Source organism: Sceloporus undulatus, unplaced genomic scaffold (assembly GCF_019175285.1).
Source record: "Sceloporus undulatus isolate JIND9_A2432 ecotype Alabama unplaced genomic scaffold, SceUnd_v1.1 scaffold_12, whole genome shotgun sequence".
Taxonomy (NCBI): Eukaryota; Metazoa; Chordata; class Lepidosauria; order Squamata; family Phrynosomatidae; genus Sceloporus; species Sceloporus undulatus.
The window spans coordinates 4,279,327-4,306,392 of NW_024802934.1; the positions used below are offsets into that span (position 1 = coordinate 4,279,327).

General features: G+C 42.6%; 1 protein-coding gene across 1 annotated transcript in view; it reads left to right on the forward strand.

Annotated features, from left to right (window-relative positions):
- LOC121917213 (MORC family CW-type zinc finger protein 1-like) overlaps window positions 1-27,066 on the forward strand; it is an 81,854-nt gene that overhangs the window by 19,622 nt on the left and 35,166 nt on the right. The window contains exons 6-13 of the mRNA XM_042442970.1: window positions 714-870; window positions 2,381-2,486; window positions 3,676-3,801; window positions 7,846-7,925; window positions 9,262-9,335; window positions 14,969-15,042; window positions 16,644-16,787; window positions 24,670-24,824. Coding sequence (XP_042298904.1) covers window positions 714-870; window positions 2,381-2,486; window positions 3,676-3,801; window positions 7,846-7,925; window positions 9,262-9,335; window positions 14,969-15,042; window positions 16,644-16,787; window positions 24,670-24,824 — 916 coding nt within the window. The remainder of the gene's footprint in view (window positions 1-713; window positions 871-2,380; window positions 2,487-3,675; window positions 3,802-7,845; window positions 7,926-9,261; window positions 9,336-14,968; window positions 15,043-16,643; window positions 16,788-24,669; window positions 24,825-27,066) is intronic.

The following is a 27,066-nucleotide window of genomic DNA, read 5'->3' on the forward strand; positions in this document are numbered from 1 at the left end:
GGGAAGTGTGACCCCATCCAGAACTGGCTGACATAATTCCATACCTGGGCTTGGGTTTCCTATAACGAGTACCTCTGTCTTATCTGGATTCAGCTTGAATCGGTTTTCCCTCATCCAGTCCATTACCACCCCAAGACAGGCATTCAGAGGAGAGATGCCATCCTTAGTCACTGCATCAGCCTGAGACATAGAGAAATAAATTTGGGTGTCATCAGTGTACTGATGACATCCTGCCCCATGTCTCTGAATGATTTCTCCCAGCGGCTTCATGTAAATGTTAAACAGCATGGGAGACATTATGGCACTTTGGGGGACACCAAATTTTAGCTCTCTTAGAAGAGCAACTGTCTCCCAGTGCCACCATCTGGAATCTGCCTGAGAGGTAGGACCGGAACCACTGTAGAACAGTGCCACTGATACCTAACTTTCTCAGGCGTTCCAGAAGGATACCATAGAATACTATAGGAAGTGAAATATCTCACAAAATTATAAATCCCAGGAGTCCATAGCATTGAGTCAAGGCAGTTAAAGTGGTTTCAAATTTCATTAATTCTGTATAGATGCATCCTAGTTTACCCAATGTGTTCCATGACTCAGGGTGTGGAACCAAACCTGAAACTGCTAGGTTTCCATCCAGAATTCTAACCACAATAGCTATCTTCTTCATTTGAACATGTCTGAACTAGAAGCACTATTTCCCCCTGCATTTGTAGGTCGTAGTCCCAATTCCTTCATGGTCAAGTAATACAAGAAAGCCAATGGATGACTCTGAGAAATTCGCCACACAAGTGTCAATAATTTACAAATATTCTCCTTTCAAGAATGAAAAGGAACTGATGAAGCAGTTTGATGGCATTTATGGGAAAACAGGTGAGCTTATATATATCCCATCAACATTACTTACCCAATCCATATATACTAATGTCATATATATTAAATCATATATACTAAAGTCAAACTTCAGGGGCAGAGTTCTTTGCTTTAAGTAGCCACTTGAGAAGGATAATTAAACAAATCTTAGGAGAGTAGTGATACTGGGATTAGGAAGGATGCAGAAATAGCCCAGTGGATTGGCTGAAGTGAAACCGAGGAGAAATGGAAATGGAATGGAGTGGAATATATGCAATCCTGAAAGAACTCCATTTTGGCCTCAAACAGACAGCCCAAAAGGGCTGCATGGGGGTGGGGGTGCATATGACGCACACTGACTGGAGGAAAACTGCGCTGGCCTAAAAAAGGCCTTGCCTCAGCCGAAGCGGCCTTCCTCCAGCCGGCACAGCCATTTTCTCAGCTAGCATAAGCTTGCTTTTTATGAGGCAGGGCCACTATGGCCTAAGGAAGCCCTTGCATCAGCCAGTGTAACCTTCCGGCTAGTACAGCCATTTTCCCAGCCTGCACAACCTTGCTTCTGGCAAGGCAAGGCTATGCCTAACAGAGCAAGATCGCTCTGGCGAGCTGAAGGCTGCGCTGACCAGAAGAAGGCCATGCCAGCTGAGGCAAGGCCTTCCTTAGGATGGAATGGTTTTCTTCCAGTCAGCCTAGCCTTGCCTCGCCAGCTGGGAAGGCAACTGTACCAACTTGAAGGAAGCCGTGCTGGCCAGCGGAAGACTGCGCCGGCTGGGAAAATGGCTGACCGGGAAGACCGTTCTAGCTGAGGCAAAGCCTTCCTTAGCTGGTACTCCCTTGCTTTTGGTAGGCACAGTCTTCCGGCCAGTGCGGCAAGGCTGCACCAACTGGAGGAAGACTGCGCTGACCAAGGCCAGGCTGTGCTCAGTAAAGTAAGGAGGGAGGGAGGGAGGAGGAGTCCCTTGGGCTTGCCATTTGCAAATAATCAAAACTGCGAATGGCAAGTCCACAGATATGGAAGGACGACTGTAGTCCTAGAGCAGATGTAGCATATTTTCTTCTTTCCCTATAATGTATGTAACCCACATGTCTTACCTTCATTGAGGTCAGCTGTGCAAATTTCACCCTTGTGAAACTATTAAGAGTTCCTGTTTCACACATTATGATAGATGCACGAAAAGAAGCAGTAAATATATATTCATGCATTTTCTGCTAGTGTTTCTTTGATCATCATGTCTCACCCTGGGCAAAGAACTGCATTCTGTTCTTTGCACTATTGGAATAATTGAACAGTGTTTATTCATGGGTGAGTGTGTCATTCTTTCAGTGATGGGAGGATTTGTGATTTTGAATGTAACTCCAGTGGTTTTGGATGCACTCTAGCTGATTTAAAGGCAGAATCTGATCTCATGAACAGTCCTTGTTTGCTGAATTGCAGTTCAGTTACTGTAGATTCTTCCATTTTATTGGTTTCTGTGAGATTTTTAAAAAGAAAAGCTGCCTTTTTAATAATATCTTCTAACTTTCCTATTAGGGACTTTGCTGGTGATATATAATTTGAAACTCACAATCAGCGGGGAGGCAGAACTTGACATTCAAACAGACCAGATGGACATATTGATTACTGAAAGCACAGAGATGTAAGTTGGTTAGGCATGAGAATGAAAATTATTATTATTATTATTATTATTATTATTATTATTATTTCTTACTTGCCTCACCCCATGAATCAAGGCTGGGAACAACAACAGTGAACAGATAAACAACATCAGTGAAAAGACATCAGTTAAAATACACAGCAGAATATCTAAAATAGGTATGAATAAATGTTTTGGAGAATGTTTTGTACAAGCAAGCTGATTTGTTTGGGTGCCAAGAACTAGAAAGTGCCTATCCATTAAATAGGTCAGTGATAGAATCTGACCACAATATGATTTGTACAATGTATTTACAATCTCACATTATTTCTTTAAATGTCATTTTTAGTCTCCATGACACCAGATATGTATTAGAAAGTAAGTTCATTAAAAAAAAATAGAGGATGGGGAGGAAAACCTAAAAGAAACTACAAGTAATGGGCATAATTAAACTTGTTCCTTGCATGTTGAGAGGACAAGATGTAGTGGCCTTTGTACATACACATAGGTCTCAGTGCACTTTTGTCTCTGAATCTGTAATAGCTAGATCCAGAGGAGCCAAAGTATTCCTTTGTTTGACTCCATCCTCCCAAGTATAGAGCACATCTTTCTTCCTTGCTTGTGGTCTCCCAGGTTGAGCACACCCGAAGCTACTTTGCATAGCAGCACAAAATGCAGCAGTAGTGATGTGATGTGGTCACTGACAGACTGGGAGAGGAAAATGCACTTGCAGAATTTGGCTTATTAATACTTTTGAATTCATAATAGTCACAAAAATAATGGTGGTAATTCATTGCTAATCCATGTAAAATTATATTGTACTATCTTATTTTTCCTAAATATAAAGAGAGTTTACCTGAATTTCTCAGTGAACAAATGGCAGTGTCATCCAGAACCAAAAAATTGATCCATGCAGCTCAGTTTTTAAAAGCCTTCTCCAGTACCTAGAGAGTATTCATAGCACATACTATTTTAACAAATCTGTTTTCATGCTTCCAGATATTTATTCATATGTTCACTTTGGGAAAAGAATTGGATAGCATGTTATGGATTTTCAAGAACATTTAGCAAGAGCCTAAGAGTATGTTTGTGTTGTTGTTGTTCAAGCTAATTATGCACATAATTTCCTCAAACCAGTAGTTTCCCTTTGTGATCTTAAAATAATTCTGCCTTAAACACTTTCCTGAACCAGCCTTCCAGAACAATGGTCGCTGAGAGCCTATATAACTATATTATACTTTGACCCACGTATGAGGATATTCATTCAAGGCAAGAAAGTAGAAACCAAGCGCTTGCCTTATTGCTTTTACAGACCCAGGTGAGTCAGCCTCTCTTATGATTACAAAGCCAGATATTCACATTTCCAAAGCAGTGTGCTCAAAAGCAGTGGCAACACTTTTTGAGGCCATGGTGTGAAATTGATTTTGATGGCAGAGCAATTTATAATATGAGCCAAGTTCAAATCACCACACTGGTAGGCTGGACCATTAAAAGGTAATCAGTTGTGACCAAACCCTTTGACCCAGAATATAGAACACTTTGCATAAAATAATCACAAGACAGCTCAGGGGCTGATGTGTGTTCTGTTTTGTCTTGTTTCTGTGCATTTTCACTGGAGTGAAAGTTACTCAGGCAGTTCTTAAAAAGTGCCAATGAATAATTGCAGGCTATGTACGGACTTCACTTTTTAATGGACTCCTAATCTTGTAATATGTAGCATGAATTTAAGGTTCAGTTGAGCAAGCCAAATTAATGTTCTGATAGATGCTGTAATAAAACTAGGAACTTGTCCAGTACAGTGCACCTTTTCCTTACTCAGCGGATCCGTCCCGGATCCCCCCCGCCACGTAAAGAAAAAATGTGTATACTGGAGCCCCATTGGAAGTAATGGGGCTCGTACTCGCAGCGCGTGCCCCATTACTTCTTCCGGGCACACTGAGGCTACTTCCGGCGCAAGCTTCCAGTATATACTGGAAGCTGCGTATAGCACGGCCGTATATAACACAGGTGCACTGTACTAACCACTAAATAGTGGGAGGTATATAAAATGGGTGCTGTGTGAGGGGGGAGTTTATATATATATTGTAGTAGTCAAGTTCATTGTACTACATGTATGAAAAATAGATGGCATGTATGAAAAATACATGACTAGACCTTTTGTGTATTGCAGTGATTTGTTAACCAGAAACACTCAGGACAGGTTCATTGTGCCACAGACAACATTTTTAAAAGTGAATTTACCAAAACAGTGGTACAGGCAAATACCACTTTGATGATGAAAACAAACAAAATCTTACAAACTGTGCTTAATAATGCCATAAATAAGGAATGGTAAAAGAGAAGGTATTTCAGGACAGATGAGAGTTTCTCAAAAGGGAGATATTGAAGGCATAATTTCAAACAGTTCCAGTGAGAAGAAAAAATGGGTCCATGTCTCAGGATACCAGGATGGATAACTAAGGCCCGATACAAACGGGTGCCTTATGATGCCCTTGGGCCAAAACTAGGTCTTGGGAGTGTGCAGCAACCGCATGCTTCTGAGCCCTAGTTCGTATTGTGCCAAACAAGCTGGTAAAATGTGGGTTAAACAATGCAACTGTTAGATGAATTTGTATCTGGTTGTCCAGCTGAACCCAAAGTGTACTCAGCAGTGGATCCTCTTCATCCTGAAGAGAAATGCCCAGCAGGGTGCCATAGGATTCTGTCCTGGGCCCAGTGCTGTTCAACATCTTTGTCAATGACTTGGCTGAAAAAATAGAGGGCATGCTTATGAAATTTGCAGATGACACCAAATCATGAGGTGTAGCTAATACCCCAGAAGAGAGAATTCAAATTCAAAATGATCTTAATAGATTAGAAATCTGGGCCAAAACTAAGAAAATGAATTTCAGAAGGGAGAATTGTAAGGTAGTACACTTAGGGAGAAAAAAATGAAATGCATAGATATAGGATAAGGGACAACTGGCTTGACAAGACTGCATATAAAAGGGATGTAGGAGTCGCGCGACACCACCCTTTCCTAGCCGGATTGGGGGCCTGGCAACTGCACACCATGGCCCCGATCCCGTCTTTCCAGGCCACAAAAAAGAGCTGCAAAAAGTGGCTCCTTTTGTACCCTAGAAAGGGTGCCATAGTAGCATTGCCGCAGCTTGGCAGCACTCCTTCAGCGCTGTGACATATGGACACAGCACGGGAGGAGCACCATAACACCGCATGCTATGTAGAGTAGTGTGTGGCATCATGACGCCCTGAGGGGTGGAGTCATGGTATGCATCATGTGGATGTGATGCCCCGACTCCGCTCCCAGGCCAGCCTTAATGGCCAGTTTGAACAGGGCCCTAGTAGACTAAAGTTGAACATGAATCAACAGTGTGATGCAGCAGCTTTTTTCCAGCCTTTGTACTCTGAAAATGCACTGAAGATGCTAAAAGCAAGAATGTCTTTGTTATATGGTGAGTGCAGATTAAAGCAAGATTATTTTAAATATCCTGTGTAAGTCAGATGATTCTATTTTTAATGGAACTCTGTGAGCCTATCTGATAAATGTAATGAAGCAAAAAAAAAAAAAAAAAAAATACCAGCCCTGGTGGTGCAGTGGTTAAATGCCTGTACTGCAGCCACTCACTCACAAACCATAAGGTTGCGAGTTCAATACTAGCAAAAGGGCTGAAGCTCGACTCAGGCTTGCACCCTTCCGAGGTCACTAAAATGAGTACCCAGATTGTTGGGTGCAATTAGCTTACAATTTGTAAACCGCTTAGGGAGTGCTTAAGTTCACTGGTAAGCGGTATAGAAATATACTTGCTATTGCTATAAAGCCAATGCTATTCTAGGCTGCCTCAATAGAAGTTTAGTGTCTAGATTGAGGGAAGTAATAATACCGCTCTATTCTGCTTCGGTCTGACAGTGGAACACACTCCCTCGGAGTGTAGTGGAATCTCCGTCCTTGGAGGTCTTTAAACAGAGGCTGGATGGCCATCTGTTGGGGATGCTTTGATTTGGATTTCCTGCATGGCAGGGGATTGGACTGGATGGCCTTTGCGGTCTCTTCCAACTCTATTATTCTATGATTCTATGGTCAGGCCTCACCTGGAATACTGTATCCAGTTCTGGGCACTACAGTTTAAAAAGGAACAAATAGAAATACTGAATTAAATTTAATTATGTGTATTGTGTTTCCACTGTTTGCTGTGTTGCAAACGTGAAACTATGGATTTAAGAGATTACAACACTCCATCCTGAAACTCCAAATGTCACTATATCTTAGTCTTTTTGAGCCCATTGAAGTGCCTGGTAGATAAATCCTGTGTGGGCTTTGAGAACCTGGAGTCCAATTTTATGCATACTTACTAAGAAGTAAATTGCACCAAGTTTCATGGCTTTTACTCCCAAGAAGATGTGCAGAGGATTGCATCTTTAATGAGAACCAATACCCAGATTGTCTATCTCAGGAAGGGTTTAGAAATGGAAATTGGGGGGAAAAGTGACTTTTCACCACCAGTTATTACAGGGAAAACCACAATGAATTGACAAGTTCCTACATGGGGCTTGTCTGCCAGGCACTTCAACTGGCTCAAACACCGGAAACACAGTACACATAATTAAACATAATTCAGTATTCCTACTAGTTCCTTTGTTTTTTGCCATAATACAGTAACTTGATACATGTTATGTAAAAGTTCTATGTTATATGTAACGTACACCTTAATGAACTAAGCCACAATATAAAGTACAGTAGATTCAAAATCTACCTCAGCTGGGGAAAGTGTGACTAGCTTTGGGGCAGTTTTTTATTCCTGAAAGTTGTGGAATCTCTGCTTGCTTTGAGGCACAGGAATCATGTATATTCTGCCTTTACTTCCATCTACGTATCTAATGTACATACACCTCGAAGTCATCGGTCACATTATGGGGACCCCATGAATTTCAGAGGCTTTTCTAAGCAAGGAATACTCAGGCATGGTTTACCATTGCCTTCCTTTGAAATATAGGCTAAAGCACCTGGTATTCTTTCGCATTCCCCCATCCAAGTACTAACCAGGGACCCTGATTCCAAAATATGATGCTATTTAAAGCGCCGTGCGCACACACATTTCTCTACATATCTGCTAATAGACAAGTCTTGCAAGATCGGGATCCCATACTCTTAGGCATCTGTATATCTGCCACTGAGAAATTATTTAAAAATTGTGTGGACATTGGGTCTTTAGGAAATAAAGTATGCAGTATTGTGAATGTGCAAGTAAATATCCCTGTCTGTAAAATGGGAAAATAGCGTCTTCATGATAGGATTGCTATTCAGATTCGTCTTCATGTGCTGTTACATAAATATAATACATCTGTATGTTATATGTCCTAACAGGATGTATCCATATATATCATCTTCATTCAAGCAAGTTGCTATAAATGAATTACGAAAGACAGAACTGGAAGTGAAGGCTGGTAGGAAGTCTCCCATAGCCTTAATAACATCATTTTAACGTTTATATATTGAAGTGTTACCCATGGTTAGTTGTGCATAATTAGAAATATACAGGTTTTGTGATTTAGTTCTTGATTTGATTTTGCTAAACAACAAATAACTTCTTGGACTTACAGAGAAAATTGAACTGCTGGAATGGGGAGGTTTTTATTTTTTTCATCTATTCCATGGGGACCTTTATCATACTACTTGGAGAATCACCTACTGAATATATGGTCGTAAGGAGTCCATCACACAGTGAAGAACTTGAGCATCACACAGTGTATAGGCTACACAGATATAATGTGATATAAGTGTGCTGTCTTCCTAGATTTGGTTTCTTTCAGAAAGCCTGTGAAAGGTATAAACATTGCTGCACTTTCATTAAAATTGGTATGAGTTCCGCTCATGATATGGTTTATCTATTGAAAGTTGGATTAACAGAGTTTGGACAGTTATTCTCTTAGAAAAGCTAATACACAAACACATAAGTTTACATGGATTATAATAACTGAAACATTTTTATTATATCTGGGACCCATTTATTTTCTTCTTAACAAAGGATCCATGACACTGGACCATCCTATCATGAATGGCTAGGTTTTGGTGAAACACATTTAATTAAAATTGACTGAATATATGCTGAAATGTTCTTACCCAACACCTGCTCAAATGTGATTATCATTGTTAAATATTGTATATTTTTTATATATTCAGTGTTCAAATATCTGTAAAGAAAGCTTTTTTAAAATAAGATGAAAAGCTCCCTCCCTCCCTCCCTCCCTCTCTCTCTCTCTCTCTCTCTATATATATATATATATATATAATGGATTTGAGAAGAGCCTAAAATAAGAGTGAGTGGGTTGGAAAGAAAGTAACACCATCGAAATATTACAGTGGGAAGGTTTGAACTAAAAGTGTCTTTGAATTAGTTTCAGACATTTTCAAAAGTCCCAACTAAAACTGGACTTACTTACTCAAGTCCTTTTAGCCCCTACCTTTCTCAATTGAGTGGCGGTGGCTGAGAATGCATGTGATAAAAGCATGCTCGTGTGTTTGTCACCTAGTACTATATCCGTTTCTAGTCTCAATTTAAATATACCCATTAAATCAATGGGAATTTGGCACGTCAACACTTTGTAAGTTCCATTGATTCAGTGGATTTACTCTAGTCAACACTACTAATTGGATTTAGGCCCTGGATGTAAGATTAAGTGTCACCTGGAGTCACTTTTAGTATTTTTACTTAATGGTGCAGTACACTAGTTAAATCTGTCCCTAGAATGGTTTAACAAAAACTTTTGTTTATCCTTGTAGCTGAAGAGGCTGTGAAGGAAGCAAAGTGCACAGTAAAATATTTGCAAGACTCTCCCTTCTGTGAAGACAGTGAGGTATTATAACAAAGATAAACACTTTCTCAATGGATGGCCCTATTAAGTCTGTTACAGGAGAAACAACAGTCCTGTGGCACATTAAAGGCTAACAACTGTATGATAGCATAAGTTGTCCTGAACTTTACTATTTCATCAGGTGCATAAAGTGATCTCCGGGACACTTAGACACAGGGTTACTGGGAGGACTGTAGACTGTCAGGAAAATTAAATGCATTATTAACCCTAAAACGGTTAGGAAAACTAAGTATAGAAAGTGACAGCAACAGCATTAGCATTGGCCATTCATAAAACTAATGTTGGTAACAAACAGCACAGCACTGGGTAAACTAATTTACATATACAAGCCCTATTCAAGTGTTCTATTTTATGTTAAACTACATACGTGTGAGGAAATGTGCCTGCTCCGCCCCCCATCATTGCTTTGGTCAAGCAAAATGTTTCAAGTCAAGCAGAGAATCTCCAGTATGCATGGACACTTTCAGTAAATTCTGTACTGTTTTCCAAGGTTCTGGCTCATATGAAGAGCTTCTGTGGGTCAAAAGGACTGTACTTTTCAGATCAGTTACGTTTCTTGTAAGCAACATGGCAAAGAAGATAGCAGGACTAGTGCGTATCTCTCCCTGCATGTTTTAGTAACCCTAAAATTTAATGCATGAATAGGGCTGATATTTCATTAAGAATCCTGGCCTGTGCCAATTTACGCCTCCTGTGGTAAACCTGTCAAATTGTTTTTTAGCCAGCATGGTGTGGTGCCTGGAGCATTAGCCTACAACCCTGGAGACCAGGGTTCGAATCCCCACTTGGCCACAGAAACCCTTGGTGACCACTCAGCCTGAGAGGAAGACAAAGACAAACACTCTCTGAACAAATCTTCCCAATAAAATCCCATGATAGGTTCACGTTAGATTTGCTATATGTCAATAATGACTTGAAGTCACAGAACAACAACAATCATCTTTAGAAGTATTCTTTTAGTCCACCCTAAACATCTCATGTGCAGATCTCAATGAAATAAATGGAAACTGTGCAATATGGAAAGAATCAATTTGGGTTGAAGGTTCCTTGAGGCACCTTCAGGGTTCCCAGGATCACTGGGTTCAAACAGAATGCAGAGAAAGATGGGGGAAATGCAGTTGCAGAATGTTAAGAGCAAGGTCAGTGAAGAGGGGTCAAAAAGTGACTGTGAGGCCTAAGCAGGATAGAGCTATGCTGAAGAAAATGTCTGCTTAGATGTAGAAAATGTCGTTAGCACTAGGAGACTTTAAGTCATGTTAACCATGGATAAGGCATTCTGAAATATATCTTGAAACATTTTACCATGTTCTGGTAAAGATACCAGTTAGAACACAAAGAGCAAATGTGCCACACATAGTTTGGAAATAGTGTTTGTTCATTATTAGTGAGTTTGTATCATTGTCAAAGCATTTTGTTACTTAGCTGCTGCCAATACATGGTTTTATCAGAATTCTGTATAAATTTAGTATAATTACATGGTAGCCAATAAACTCGAGCATGCATGCCAGACTGTGCATCTAAGTAAATTGGTGTATTGAGTCTTAAAGACTCTATTCATGGAGCCTGACATGTTAATTTCCCCCTACATCTAGTATTTTATTTTACTGTTACAATACTTGGCCAATACAGAGGGTTCGTATTGCCTACCAATCATAGCAATTGATGTTGCAAAAGTTGTTCTTTATATGCTTGTAGAGCCTTCTGAGGTAGGCTGGCTCTCCACCTGGACTCCTATGCTCCTGAAATCCCTAATACCCTTTCTGTTCATTTAAGTGGCCTTGGAACAGATAATTTTCTTATGAATGCTGCTTCAAGCCCATATTTTACATAGCAAGCCACTTCTATAGACCTACAACTGCCAGGACAAAGCATCAACATTTGCCACATTTGTCCTTGCTACCTGATTAGACTTATAAGTTAATTGCTTGAAAATATAGACCATGAACATTGATAATGCTAGGCTTTTGAAAGTTTTGCCTAGTATGACCTTTAAACAGTAGGGAAGATTTTCAAATCCTGTTAATTGCCTATTTACTATTGCTGAGGATTCTTAAAAGTCATTATTAAGCTGCCTTGACTTCAGGTTCAATTATTTCTTCAAGAATGTTTTGGAAGGCACTTTTCACTTCAGAGGGCTTACAACCTGATAATTATAACCTTAATTGTACCTGCACAAATTATCATTAATATTCATAGGGAAATGTTCACATCACTAATCCTCCAAACACTGAATTACCAAACTCCCATACATATGACTGTTATTAATACTTTGGAACAAGGCTGGAAAAGCTCTCCTACAGGCCTCTGGGGTTTCGCAGGTAGCCATGCCTCCCCAGCAACAGTGTTATTTGGTGGATTTCCAGCTTTTTAGGTTTCCCCCTCCCACCATTTTAAATTATTGAATTGTTTGTTACTTTAAGAGATTTACATAATAAACGTGCTCGTATTTTGAATCTCTACATCTTTGGCCACATCCAGCATTGGAATATGGCCCACAAAAACCTTTCTGAAATTGAATTTGGCTCCTGGGCTGAAAGAGGTTCCCCATCCTTGCTGTAGAAGCTATTTGTCGTTGTGTGCCTTCATATTATTTCTGACTTATGGCAATACTAATACATCTAGAGTCAGTATGTTGTAGTGATTTCAGTGTTGGATTATGACTGGAGACCAGGGCTGAAATTTCTGCTCAGCCATGGAAACCCACTGGGTGACATTGGGCAAGTCTTACTTTCTCAGCCTCAGAAGAAGGAAGTGGTTAAAAAAAAAAACTGGAACAAGTCTTCCCAAGAAAACCCTGCAATAGGGTTGTCTTAGGGTTACCACAGGTCAATAAAAAGATGATGGATACAATATACAGAAGAGTTACAGAAAAGTGATGACAGCATGAAGGACACATGGAATGAAGAGCCATATGAAGATGAACCCCCAAATTCTAAAAACTGAGGTGAACGCTACAATAAAGGAAATGGCAAAAAACAAGAACATATGATATTCCAATATAACTCTTGTAATCCAGATTGACAGAGTCCACTCTGTGCTAACCAGTATATGTCAACAGATAGGGGAAACACAGCGATGGTCAACAGATTGGAAGCAATCAATATACATCCACAAAAAGGAGGCACAAGAGACTACAGCAACTATAGAACTATAGCACTAATCTCCCATCCAGCAAAATCATGCTCTAAATTCTGCAACATAGGCTCCGACCATACATAGAGAGAGAAATCCCAGAGGTCCAAGCAGAATTCAGAAAAGGAAAAGGCACCAGGGATCACATTGCAAATATACAATGGTGAATGGAGCATAATAAGGAGTTCAAAAAGAAAATCAGCATGTGCTTTGTAGACTATAGCAAAGCCTTTGACTGCATAGATCAGGTTATGGATCACCGTTAAAGACATGGGAGTGCCAACACATCTGATAGTCCTAATGAAGAATCTGTACTTAGGACAAGAGGCTACTATCAGACAGAACAGACACGGAGAAACAGAATGGTTCTCAGTTGGCAAAGGAGTCAGACAAGGCTGCATCCTTTCACCCTACCTATTCAACTGACATGCAGAACATATTGTAAGGAAAGCAGGCTTGGACATGGAAGAAGGAGGAGTGAAAATAGAAGGAAGAAATATCAATAATTTGAGATATGCTGATGACACCATAATACTAGCAGAGAACCTCACAGACCTGGAACAGGAAAGAAGATCACACAACAAACTGCAAAGACAGACTTACTGTTGAACATAAAGAAAACAAAAATAATGACTACAGAGAACTTACACACTTTCAAACTAGACAATGAGGAAATAGAAATAGTAAAAGGATTCTCAAATCTGGGATCAAATATTGATTGGAACAGGGGACTGCAGCCAGGAAATCAGAAGAAGATTAAGAATGGGGAGGCCAACTATGAAAGAACTAGAAAAGATCCTAAAATGCAAAGACATACAGCTCAGCACAAAAGTCAGAATCATACAAGCCACCATATTCCCTGTTACCATGTATGGATGTGAGAACTGGACAGTCAAGAAGATAGGAGGGGAATCAACTCATTTGAGATGTGGTGCTGAAGAAGAGTCCTGAGGATTCCATGAACAGCCAAAAGGACAAACAAATGGGCCCTAGAGCAGATCAAGACATAAATATCTCTAGAAGGCAAGATGACAAGACTTAGACTATCATAGTTTGGACTCATCATGAGAAGGCATGAATCGCTGGAAAAGACAATAATGTTAGGAAAGGTGGAGGGAAGCAGAAAGAAAGAAAGTCCACATGCCAGATGGATGGGTCCCTATTAAAGAGACCACAAATATGATTTTGCAGGAGCTGGGCAGAGCAGTAGAGGACAAGGGTGCCTGGAGATGTCTCACCCATAGGGTCACCATAGGTCAAGATCAATGCAAATGTAGTTAACAATAACAAAAGGGTCAGTGTGAAGGTGGACAACAAGTTCATATCATACAAAAGTTTAAAATATAATTAAAATACCATTATTCGTCTTAAGCAGAGTGTGAAAGGACTGTTTCCCTTGAGGTTGAAATAAAAAAAGCATGCCTATGGCAGGATAAAAAGAAGGGTGCACAACAAGGGGACCACTCCACCTCCTGGATGCCGCAAAGTATGGGACAAAAGTGTTTGAGGACAGAGTTGTCTGTACTATTGTTTGTTTAATTATTGTTTGTTTTATTGTTTTCATACACAAAGCTGCGCCGAAAAAAGCGGCAGCATGCGCCAGGAGAAACAATGGTGTGTGCGCACATCGCGTGTGCAGCCGCACACCACCGCAAGCACAAGCCCCATTGCTTGTAATGGGGCTCGACCATATGCACTTTTTCTTTTACGGGGGGGGGGGGGTCTGGAACAGACCCCCCACGTAAAAGAAGGGTGCACTGTATTTAGCTGCTCTTAGTCCATCAGGGGTGCAAAGATTGTGTAAACATAAAATATATGAGTGCTAAACATTTTAAAATATTTTAACCACAGATAGTTGAAACAGCCAGCACAGTGACCCCAAAGGTCATAACCTATTATGTATAGTGTTGGCTGCCTATTAGAAGATTAAGCCAGGCTGACTTTCCTTGTATAGGGAGTTCCATAGCTGAGGTGTCCTCAGAGAGAAAGCCCTGTCTCTTGTACTCACTAGCCTATACACATGCTTTTGAACTCCCCCCCCCCCCGCCGCCAAAATCTAATTTCCAAAGTTCCAGTGAATAAGAATGCTGTTAGAATGAGACTGGGGAACTAGGGTTTCTCCTGCAGCCCCAGGGCTGTGCTGTTTTGTGCCCCCCCCCATCCCCATTCTTTTTCTGAAAAACAAAGTGATCAGGAAGTTATTTCCAGTTACTTTGTGCAGTTAAAAGAGACTCTAAGCCTCCCGTACCCTTGGACTCCAAAACATGGCAAAAATGCCTCCAAAAGGCGTTTGGGAGCAAAGAATCATCATCATCATTGTGGAGGGTACAGACAAAGGCATGGCCATCCAAGACCCCCTTGCTTCATACAGTTGCCTACCTCTGCCCTAACACAACCACTATTTATTGTATAGAATGTTCACATTTATGATAAAATAATGTGTTCTACTGTTTCTGTTTTTTGTTTTGATGCTGGGCTGGAAGTATGCTCAGCTTGCATTGCAGGATGCTCAGGAGAAAGAAAAGAGAATGAAGGAAAAACTGGAAGAAAAGCAAAGGCAAGTTAAGACTTGGAGTGATTTAGTTCTGTGATCTAGTGATGGATAAAATTGTGTGCCCACACACAAAGGAAAAATACTATGACTGTCTACCTTAAATGACCAATGACAGCTGAAACATATAATCCAGTTGTGAAACAGCTGTGGATGTTATATTTCTGTCATGATTTTTCAGATTCTGCAAATATACAGTAGTGCTTCTAATACCATACTTCCTCTTTGCCTCTTTAGTGGACTGATTAGAATAAAGAATAGACAGAATCAGCAGTTAGGAAATCGTTTTCCAATAAAATACTCCAAAAGAACCTATTTGGATATAAGCGTGAAAACTAAAAGTTGGTATGATGGTGTGGTTTTCACTACTGAGTAGTTTTTACAAATTTGTATTTAAAATAATTTTCAAAATAATTTTAGTATCATAATGAAATATGGATATAAATCCCACTGCATTTGGTGGTGTTTATTGCCAAGTATGTGTGCATAAGATTGCAGTCCTGGCTGCAGTCTTATACACACGTCTGAGTAGAGAGGGAGAGGACAACCTCTAGTAGAGATTTCACGATCATGCATAAAATGAACCAGATTAAAGGAAGAGATTCATCAAATGCATAAAAACAAAGAAGGTTGACCTGGAATAGTGAACCAGTTGTGTGTGTGTGTGCATGTGCGTGTAAGTAAACAAAAATAGCCACAAAATGACAAACACATAAAATGTATTAGGATCAAAAGGTAAATACCTAAAGAAACAAAGAAGCATTCATATGTATAGTAAATAGCTGTTATGAACAAAAATAGATCTGGTGATGGAAAAAATGATATAGGCAGTCCAAATATATTACAGTTTGTACTGAGTTTATAAACCCAAGGGAAATTCACTGCATAACCTGTGATACAAACAGTCCAATTATCTATAAGCAAATGAATCCAAACATGGTCACCAAACGACATATAATGCAATCAATTCCAATATCCAGATAATTAAAGCATTTCAGATCCAAGTGGGGATGATAACTCCACAAGGTTTTGATACCATTTCAGAAAGAAGTAAAATTACACAGGCAACAGCAGAGAATCTCAGTTAGTGGCACTGTAACACAGTTGAAGAACATTTGTGCAGACTAATAACTTTATGAAGCTCTACTAAAATAGCAGAACAGCAATTTGTAATGAAAGGTTTTTGCTCCATAAACTAAAAATAATCACTCCTAAAACTATACAGATATCCTGGGTTCTAATATATGTTCATACGCTCATTATTTTGTGTTGTTAGTTTTTGCTTATATATACTGTATTCTGGTTCTTTTTCTTATTCTTTTTCCAAGATTAGTCATGAGCCAGATTCCTGAAACCTAGAGGTGTATGTGGATTTTTCATTTTAACCTTAAAATATTGGTAGTAGTTTGCTCATTTCATCATTTAAATCTGTAATAATAAGAGCTTGGAAATGGTATCTTTGGACTACAGTGTCCATAATCCCCCACCCATAATGACCACTGTGTACGTGATAGTTAATTATGGCAGATTCTAGCCTCTAAATGATGACATCTACAGCTGGAAATTTTATTATTATTTTTAAAATGTTGCTTGTTTTCTTTGTGCAGAAACCTGAAAAGACCAAAAAAACTCTTTTTAATATTTGGAATCAACATTCAAAACAGAAGTCAAGATGGGATGCTTATCTATAGCAATAATCGCTTGATCAGGTTCTTTGAAAAAGTGGGAACCCAAACAAATATGGGATCATAGTAAGTTTTCTTCCTTTCTGCAAAAAAAGAAAATTTGACACCACTTTCTGGTTGTTTGGAAATTTCTTTATTCTAGATGAGAGCAGGCTCCATAGTGCACTTTAAATGTCCAAACCTAGCTGCATAATTATGAGCATTTGTTACTCTTGTTATTGTTGTGTGCCTTCAAGATGTTTCCAACTTATGGCAACCCTGAAGCAAACCTGTCACAGGGTTGGCAAAACGTATACAGAGGGGGGTTGCCACAGCCTTCCTCTGAAACTAAGAGAGTGTGACATGCCCAAGATCATCCAGTGGGTTTCCATGGCTGGGTGGAGATTTGAGCCCTGGACTCCAGAGTCGTAATCCAAGCTCAGATCATTGGCTCTCAATTAAGACCATTACTTCTAAGAATTGAATGCATGGGTTTAGGAAATATACTGTATTTTCTGGCATATAATACTACTTTTTAACCCAGGAAAATCTCAAAAGTTGGGGGTCGTCTTATACACCGGGGGTCGTCTTATAGGGCAGGTGCTGAAACTTCCGAGCTGGACTGGAGAATCTGCGGTCGCTGCATATGGTGGGGGGAGCTCAAAAATGGCCATGGCCACATCCCCACTGTATGCGGCGACCATATGAAAGCAGCAAGGGTGGTGCTGTACAAGTACAGTAGAAGAAAAGCCACTCACCAGGATTTGTGGAAAGAAGTGATTAACGCAGTCCCGATGTCAAGGTGAGGGGGCGCCTCACCGGGAAGGTGTAAGTGAAGGGTGGAGCAAGCTGCAGGCATCCAGGACACCCAGGGTATGGAAAAAAGAGCCGTGTTTTGAGCTACCATTCTTATGGTCTTTGAGACAGGGAGGGCTGGGCAGGCAGGGAGAGCTGACCAATTCAAGCAGGCTTTGTATACAACAAGTTTTCCTGCTAAGTACCTGCATGTATGTCATAAGCATTTGAATTAAAATTACCATATTGGAATCAAATCTGAAGTTTTTTTAAATTTTTATTTGGTGTACGTTGGAAGAGGTGTAGTCTTATACGGCGAATATATCTCAAACTCTATTTTAACTGGAAAAGTTGGGGGTTGTCTTATATGCCCAGTCGTCTTATATGCCGGAAAATACAGTAATTTTATTTTTCCATTTTCAGGTACTTGTATCTTGCAATTGGCAATTACTGGTTCTGTTGGGGAACTGCTGAGCAATCAGCTGAGGGCTAAACTACAAGTGATTCACTCACTGAATTTTATGGTCACCTTACCACAGTGATTTGTATTCCTCTTTTGTCTTTTTGGTTAGAAAAGATGGAATATCTAAGTGGCTTTCGATGACTAGCATGATAAAAATTTCAACTGAAACCATGGTCAAAGTTGGAGAGGTGAAGGAGCCAGTAATTACTGGATCAGCAAGTGATATGAGAGGATAATATGACTCTTTCCTTCCTGCTGATGTCCCAAGGAAAATCCCTCCTGTGAAGGAAAGATTTGAATTTGAACTGAAAGGAAATCCTCCACAGACATACATAGAGCAAACAGTAGTTGCTGTCCACTCTAAAGATGTATCTTAAAAGAGCTTGTTGCAGTTCATATAAGCAAGTAATTGTGTTGGTAGCCCATTGGATGTTCCTGCGCATAGCTGTGCTTTCAGGAGCAAATGCAATGTTGATCTTTACTGTGTGTCAGATTCTTATCACCTATTGTATTCTGTCCTAGGATTATTAATCTATAATTGTATTGTCATGGGAAAATGTACAGGTTCTCCCTCCCTCCTTCCCTCCCTCCCTCCCTCCCTCCCTCCCTCCCTCCCTCCCTCAGAAAGATAGATATTTTTCTCCTCTCCTTTTAAATCTATTTATTATCTACCTTCCCTAGTAAGTGCTTTTCAGGAATGTTGCACTACAGTTCACAGCACCCTAAGCTAGCATGCCGATTGTTCTCCAGGTGTGTTGGACTGCAGAGTAGGAGTGGGAATCACATAGCCCTCCTAATGTAGTTCCTAAACTAACTAGGGCTCGTGGGATCCAACAAGCTCTGGAGGGCTGCATGATTCCTACCCTTTGCTGGAGAACACCTTTTTGTAGGTGTTCTCCTGCAAAGTCATATCTGAAGCAGGCACGCATAGAATTCAGGGTATTAAAGCAAGCCAGATGTTGTAGCACCTAGGAGAATGCCTCATGAGATAAGCCTGTTATGCTTCAATCCAAAAGCCTTCTCTTGGATGCCACCCTTCCTACAAAGTGAAAAGTTAAGGAACAGGGTTCTGCCTCTGCCTCTGCCTCTGTTTCTCCAAGAGCTCAGTTGTTCTTCTGGCCTTCACAGATCAACTTCACAGCTCTTAGATATTGACATGCTGGAGCTAGGATTGCAGGTTGAAGTTGTATGTCTAGGCTTAAAGCTCTCCAGTGTCATTTTTGGCTTAGAGTTCTCTAGTTTATTGGACTTGGCAGACTCTGGTTCCATGTTCTAACCTTATCTGATTGTTTTTAGTCTCGGCCCTGTTATCTGACTCTGCTGCCCCTTCTCATCTGTTTCTTGTGCAGTCCGTTACTGGCATTTGACCCTGGACTGTAGCCCTTGCTACTAAACTCTGCCTACCTCAGAACAAGTTATTCCACAGTGGTAGGCTGGTGTTTTCTCGGTTGCAAGCACTGATTCTTCAATCTCTGAATTAATGTCCTGGTCACTGCTGGATTACAGGATCAAAATAATATATGTAATCTAAACACAAGGAAAAGAGAAACACGTTCCCTCCATAATTAGTAGGCTGTGTGAAAGTAATACCCATCATTGAAACCAGCAAATTGTTGTACATCATTGGATTTTTCCATTGGATGGACTACCAATCCACAGTCTTTATTATAAATCCACATAATAAAGTATTAATTTTAAAAAAATAAAACTGAACTTGATCCACATACTATATACTTAAAGGGAATCTGTTTATTTTGTAGGTGAAGGCAGGCAATTCATACTTCAGAGATATAAAGAAAATGCTCCCACATTTTCTCATCCTGAACAATTTCAGAGCAAAGGAAAATCAAGACACCCCATTCAGAAAGTGGTCAATCAGCCTGAATTTTTTCAAATTTCAGCACTTTTAAGCAAAAGAAAATTTGCACAAAAATCTTGGATTTTCCACAAAGAAACACATGTTCTTCTTCGTGGTCTCTGTGAATCACACAAATGAGTTATTCTGTACCTGCACAGTTAGCTTTGGAACTTTCTGGAATCACTAGGAAAGACTTGGTGATAGCTCCACCCACCCCCTATATAAGGTCCCAGTCTTCCCGCCCTTTCTCAGTTCCTTTTGTCCACCGTGCTAGCAGCTAGAGTAGCATTTCCGAGCCTGTGGGTCGCAACCCATTTGGGGGTTGAACGACTCTTTCTCGGGAGTCGCCTGGTTGGGACTCACCCCTCTTCCAGCGAGGCCAGGCATCCTCTGGCCTGCCGCCACTGTAATTGCACAGGACTGCTGCTGCCTCCTCTTCTTTCTCACCCCTCCTCCTCCCAGGCAACCAGGCCCTTCTGGCCTGCTGTCACCATCACGTGGGGCTGCCACCGCCTCTTCTTCCTCACCCTTCCTTCTCTTCCAGGACAGCAGGCCTTCTCTGGCTTAACGCCACCATGCAGGGCTGCTGCCACCTTCTCCTCCTCCAGCGTGGCCAGGCCTCCTCTGGCCTGCTGCTGCCACCACTGCTGTGACTGTGCAGGAATGCCACAGCCACCACAATCACAGCAGTGGTGATGTAAGCCCTGCGAGATGGCAACCACAGCGGCAGGCCAGAGGAGGCCTGGCCACACTGGAGTAGGAGGTGGAGGCGTCAACAGCTCTGCATGATGGCGTTGGCGGCAGCAGGCCAGAGGAGGCCTGGCTGCGTTGAAGGAGGAGGCAGTGGTGGCAGCCCTGTGCAATGGCAGCAGTGGTGGCAGAAACCCTGCATGATTGCGGTGGGGCTCCCAGAGGCCTTTACAGCTGGACGTTCCACCCCTTCTTCCGGCTGGCTGCCTCCCTGATTGGTTGGGAGGCTGGGAAGGGGTGGGATTTCTGGCCACAATGGCTGCTGGTGCTTGTAGGTGTCCAGAAGACCCGCCCCTTCTGGCCGCCGGCTGGAAGAAGGGGCAGATCTTCCGGGGGCAAGGAGGTCGCAGCCCAGCAAAGGTTGGGAACCGCTGAGCTAAAGGGAATTGTTTGATTAAATTCGCGATTACAAAACTAAAAACCTAAACTTGACTATAAATCATTTGGCTACCCCTTTGGATTGTGTATTGGAGATTATTTATTGATCAGTTGACCTTTGGATTGTTTACGACCTACAGCTTTTCTTACCGGACTAAAATTTACTCAAACAAGTCTCTTGGTCGGTTGAAAATGGTGTCCATCTCGGCCTCTTTCAAGCGGTGCGTTAAATGGGGGGGGGGGTCCCAGGCCAAGATCCTCATGACTCTTGTCTCCTCTGCCTTAGTGATGGCCATAATGTTTCCTCCTGTGCCTTGTGCAAGTCCCTCACACTGCAGGCCTGCAAGAATTGGGACACCCGCCTTAAGGCGGCTTTATATCTGCAGGCCCTTCAGCAGGTTAATCTGCCCAAATCCAGGGAAGCCGCCACTTCTAAGGATCACCCCCAAAAACCTAAATTAGGAGAGACTACATCCCAAAAATCAAGAGATGACTCCTCAAAGGCTAAGGACAAATCCACTAAGGAAAAGTCCTCCAAAAAATCACAAAAGCCTGATCGGGATCGGGGCTCCAACCATGAGGCTACAACTCAGCACTCCTCAAAGTGCAAACACCATGCAGAAGATGATTCTCTTTCAAAAAAAGGAGAAATTTTTGGAGCACTCATCTTCTAAGAAGTGGCACTCCTCTTCACCACAACATTTGGGAAAAGTTGATTGACCAAGAAAAACAAAAAAGCACCCCACCAGAATTAGGCTCCAACCCAGCACAGCCCCGTGCCGTGGTTGGTCCAGATCCTTTCAACCCAGTAGCTACCAAATCACGGGAACAATCTCCCGCTTAATCTCTCCATAATGTACAGATGGATCTGGGCTTGGAATCCAAGAAGGAAATCTGTGACACAGATCCCTTGATCCTTACTCTGAATCCAGAGGTCACAGCTTGAGCCCGAGGATCTCGGAACCGTCCGTCTACCTCTCCAGAGCCCCAACGAGCAGGTGCCACCATGGGCTATGTTGGCTACCAGCATGACGGTCCTTGTGGCCACAAAACTGACGACCACTTCCATAATGACCCATTGTTCCATCAGTACCTGGAACTGGTATACAATGATGAAACTGATTGCTACTATCTGCCCTGGAGGCACCGATTCGCCGCTTTTCCTGGCCTCGGGGAAGCGGCAAAATGCCGCTTCCCCACGGCCTGGAAAGGGGTGTCCTTGGGGTTCCATGCTCCAAAGACACCCTGACAGTGGCGGGGAAAGGGAGAAAGGGGCTACTCAGCCCCTTTCTATCACTGGTGTGGTCGTTTAAAGGCCGCACCAGCGATACGTGCAATCCAGCTTCAATTGGTCTTGGATGAAACTAATTTTCTGGACCCATTTCAAACCGGGTTCCAGGCGGGCTATGGAGTTGAGACTGCCATGGTCGCCCTTGTCGATGATCTCCGTCTGGGCATGGACAGGGATAGCATGTCCCTGTTAGTGCTCTTAAACATCTCAGTGGCTTTCGATACCATTGACTGTGGTATCCTTCTGGAACGCCTGGGAGAGTTGGGAATCGGGGGCACTGCGCTCCAGTGGTTCCGTTCCTACCTCTCGGGCAGATTCCAGATGGTGCAGCTGGGGGACGTGTGCTCCGATAAGAGGACACTTACATCTGGCATCCCTCAAAGGAAACCACTGGGAGAGATCATCCGGAGACACAGGGCGCGGTGTTATCAGTACGCCAATGACACTCAAATATGTTTCTCTGTGTCTCCGACTGATGCAATGACCAGGGATGGCATCTCTCCTCTAGACGCCTGTCTGGACTCGGTAATGGGCTGGATAAGGGAAAACAGACTCAGTTTGAATCCAGAGAAAACGGAAGTGCTCATGATAGGTTCCACGGGCCCAGGGATGGAAGTTTGTCCACCTGTCCTGAATGGGGTCACACTCCCCTTGAAGGACTCCGTCCGCAGTCTGGGGGTGCTCCTGGATTCGTCGCTCCACCTTACATCTCAGGTGGATGCGACGGTCAGGAGCACCTGCTATCAGCTTTGGCTGATACGCCTTACCTGGGCCGGGGGGACCTTGAAACGGTGGTACATGCTCTGGTAACCTCTTGACTGGACTTCTGTAATGCGCTCTACATGGGGCAACCCTTGTACCAAACTCAGAAGCTACAATTGGTTCAGAACATGGCAGCAAGACTGGTCACTGGATCCTCCAGGGCCAGTCATATAACACCTGTCCTTAAAGATCTACATTGGCTGCCCATTCGCTTCCGAGCACAATACAAGGTGTTGGTTATCACCTATAAAGCCCTAAATGGCTTGGGCCCAGGGTACTTGGAGGACCGCCTCTCTCCATATAATCCGCCCCGCACACTCAGGTCGGCTGGAAAGCAATTATTGTGTGTTCCAGATGCTAAATATTCAGCAACATCACAGAGGGCCTTTTCCACCTCGGCCCCACAGCTCTGGAACTCGCTTCCCAGCGAGTTCCGCTCGGCCACCTCCCTCAACCTATTTAAGAAGGGGTTAAAAACCTTCTTGTTCCAGCAAGCTTTTCCCTAGTGTCCCCAATTGTAACTTCTGCTCTCCCTTCACTGTTGTGGTACTGCTGTTGTATTTTTGTGCTAGCTTGGATGTTGTAGATTGTAGTTTTTAACGTATTTTATTGCTGTTGTAATGCATTCTGTGATTGTAACCCGCCTTCATCTATGGAAAGGCGGGCTATAAATAAAGATTTTATTATTTATTTATTATTAAGGAGCTCCAAAACACCACAAGTGTCCTGCTGCGGCGCCAGGGCATCACGTCCATGACACGCCGTTTGGCTACGGTGCAACCGTGATGTCGTAATGGCGGCGCCCATGTAGACAGGGCGCCGCCATTACAACACCGCGGTTATGTGCTAGGGTTGCAGGGCATCTGGAAAGGACGCCCCAAGGCAACCCTAGTATGTATCCAGGCCAGCGCTTTGCGCCGGTCTGGATACCGCCATAGCAATCATTTGTAGCTCAGCTAAGTTGTATTGTTAATAAGAAAATACTTATTTCAGATTGCACTGGGTTTCATAACAATCCCTCCTCCACTGACCAAAGCTTCTCAGTCTAACCCATTTGTGTAATTCACAGAGACCACAAAGAAGGACAGGTTGCTTACCTATAACTGTAGTTCTTCTAGTAGTCATCTGCGAATTCACATGAATCCCACTCATCCTCCCCTCAGTTGTGTCCTAATCACTTTATTCCTTGTGATACCGCTACACGGCATCCTTATGGAATTGAGAAAGGCTGGGAATACTGGGGCTTTATATAGGGGGTGGACGAAACTACCGCCAAAAAGTCTTTCCTAGTGATTCCAGAAAATTCCTGAGCTAACTACACAAACACAAAATAACCTGTTTATGTGAATTTGCAGATTACCATTCGCAGAACTATAGTCACGAGTAAGCGACCTGTCCTTTTTGCACAAAACCCAATGCACTTTGTTTCTGTACATATTTTTGCATTTTACAACACTGTCTTAAACTATATAGCTCTCTTAAACTATATTTTGACAGTCAAACAAAAAAAGAAGTTTTTTTAAACAAACAAGTGTTTTACAAAGGGTTCTAAAGTGCAAAACCCGTTGTAAACATAGCTCCAGGGTAGGAAAAAAGACTTTTGAAATTGCTTGTTCTGGCATCTGGGAATGGAATAAGATATTTATATCTCTAAATGTTTTCCTTACTGCAGTTTCGGAGCTGGAGCTGTGGGGATTGTGGATGTGCCCTTAGAAGTCATGGAACCAACGCACAACAAGCAAGCCTTTGCAAATGTTAAGGAATACAACCACTTGCTGAAAGCCATGGGAAACTGCCTTGTTCAGTATTGGAAAGATATAGGAATCAGTAAGTTTTTCTAGGAGCTGGTTCAAACAACTAACAGGCTTGTCACCTTGTCCAGACATTCTATCTTAACAGGTTCCTTAAATCCATGTAGGAATGCACACTGTTTCACCTCCAAAATCCTATCTTACAGCAGCCCTATCCTTTCAATCCCTGATTTTACCCACATTGGATAGGAAGGTCTAGAATGGGAATTTCTTTGACTAAGATTGGATCCCTCTGTACATCTAGGAGCCTTGCTAACATAGAAGCAAGGAAGTGTTCTCTGACAGTCTTGTGGCACATGGTATCTGGAGTACTGGGCTGGATTCCACAAAAGCCTTGCCAAATAAAACTTGTTAGTCTTGAGTAATCTGTCACCAGAGTCTTTGTTGGTTTTGCTCCTGCAGGCTCACATGGCTACCCCTATTCAAAGCTGTTAAACCAGAGTTCCAATTTTGATCAGGGCTTCTACTGAGACACAAATAGCTGCATCAGAAGCTCTTTCCCAGTCAATGGGAAAGCCACAAAATAAGAGAGCACATGGCTTATCACTTCTGACACTTTTGAAGTATGTTGTTTAAGAGTCTCTTTGAAAACATAGATGCTAGTCTGTAATGAATGGATCTTCTACTTTTTATTAGACTTTATTATTCTCCTTTCTTGGGAAGAATCTTTAGCATACTGGAAATAATGGATTTGTTTCTTGTAAACAACTGGTGTTTCATAAGGAGCTCTATTAATGAAAAAAACTTTCCACACCAATACCCCCCCCCCCCCAATCCAGACAAAAATCCTTACCTGTGCAGCATTTGAAGTCAGAATGGGGTTGAATACTTAGCGTTCCAACCTCGGCTAGCTTGGGCCTATTGAGCTAGGGAAAAATATTTTTATGGACAGAAACTCTCTGTAGTGGGTGGGAGAGTTTAGGAGGTGCAATCAAAAAAAAGTAACTCTTTCATGCTCTACTTCTGACATGACTGTGTTCAGGCATGGTTGTGTATGTAGGACCTCATGTACTAGAGTAGCTGCATGTATGTAGAGACCAGGCCTATGGAGGTTTTCCAGAGAGCCTGTTCATCTTTTTACCAGAAAAATCCAGAAAGTCTGGAGGGCGTGAGGGTCACACAAAGAGATTTGGGAGTCACATGCAGCCCTGGGCCAACTCCTGATATAGAAAGTGGTATAGGATTTTTTTTCTTAATCTTCCTATGTGCTTTTGATGTTTTGGATTACATCTTGCCCTCGGAGCGATCAGGCAGATCCAGCAACATCAGGGACTGCTTGAAGGAAGAGCCCCTCCCTCCTTAACTGTCATCTTGGCCTCAGAGGGAGCGATCAGGCAGACCCAGCAACATCAGGGACTGCCTGAAGGAAGAGGCCCTCCCTCCTTAATTGTCATCTTGGCCTCAGAGGAGCGATCAGGCAGACCAGCAACATCGGGACCTGCCTGAAGGAAGAGGCCCCTCCCTCCTTAACTGTCATCTTGGCCTCAGAGGAAGCGATCAGGCAGACCCAGCAACATCAGGGACTGCCTGAAGGAAAGAGCCCCTCCCTCCTTAACTGTCATCTTGGCCTCAGAGGGAGCGATCAGGCAGACCCAGCAACACTCAGAGACTGCCTGAAGGAAGAGGCCCCTCCCTCCTTAACTGTCATCTTGGCCTCAGAGGAGCGATCAGGCAGACACCCAGCAACATCGGGACTGCCTGAAGGAAGAGGCCCCTCCCTCCTTAACTGTCATCTTGGCCTCAGAGGAAGCGATCAGGCAGACCCAGCACATCGGGACTGCCTGAAGGAAGAGCCCCTCCTCCTTAACTGTCATCTTGGCCTCAGAGGGAGCGATCAGGCAGACCCAGCAACATCAGAGACTGCCTGAAGGAAGAGGCCCCTCCCTCCTTAACTGTCATCTTGGCCTCAGGAGGAGCGATCAGGCAGACCCAGCAACATCAGGGACTGCCTGAAGGAAGAGGCCCTCCCTCCTTTAACTGTCATCTTGGCCTCAGAGGGAGTGATCAGGCAGACCCCGCAACATCAGGGACTACCTGAAGGAAGAGGCCCCTCCCTCCTTAACTGTCATCTTGGCCCAGAGGGAGCAATCAGGCAGACCCAGCAACCATCAGGACTGCCTGAAGGAAGAGGCCCCTGCCTCCTTAACTGTCATCTTGGCCTCAGAGGGAGCGTCAGGCAGACCCAGCAACATCAAGGACTGCCTGAAGGAAGAAGCCCCTCCCTCCTTAACTGTCATCTTGGCCTCAGAGGAGCGATC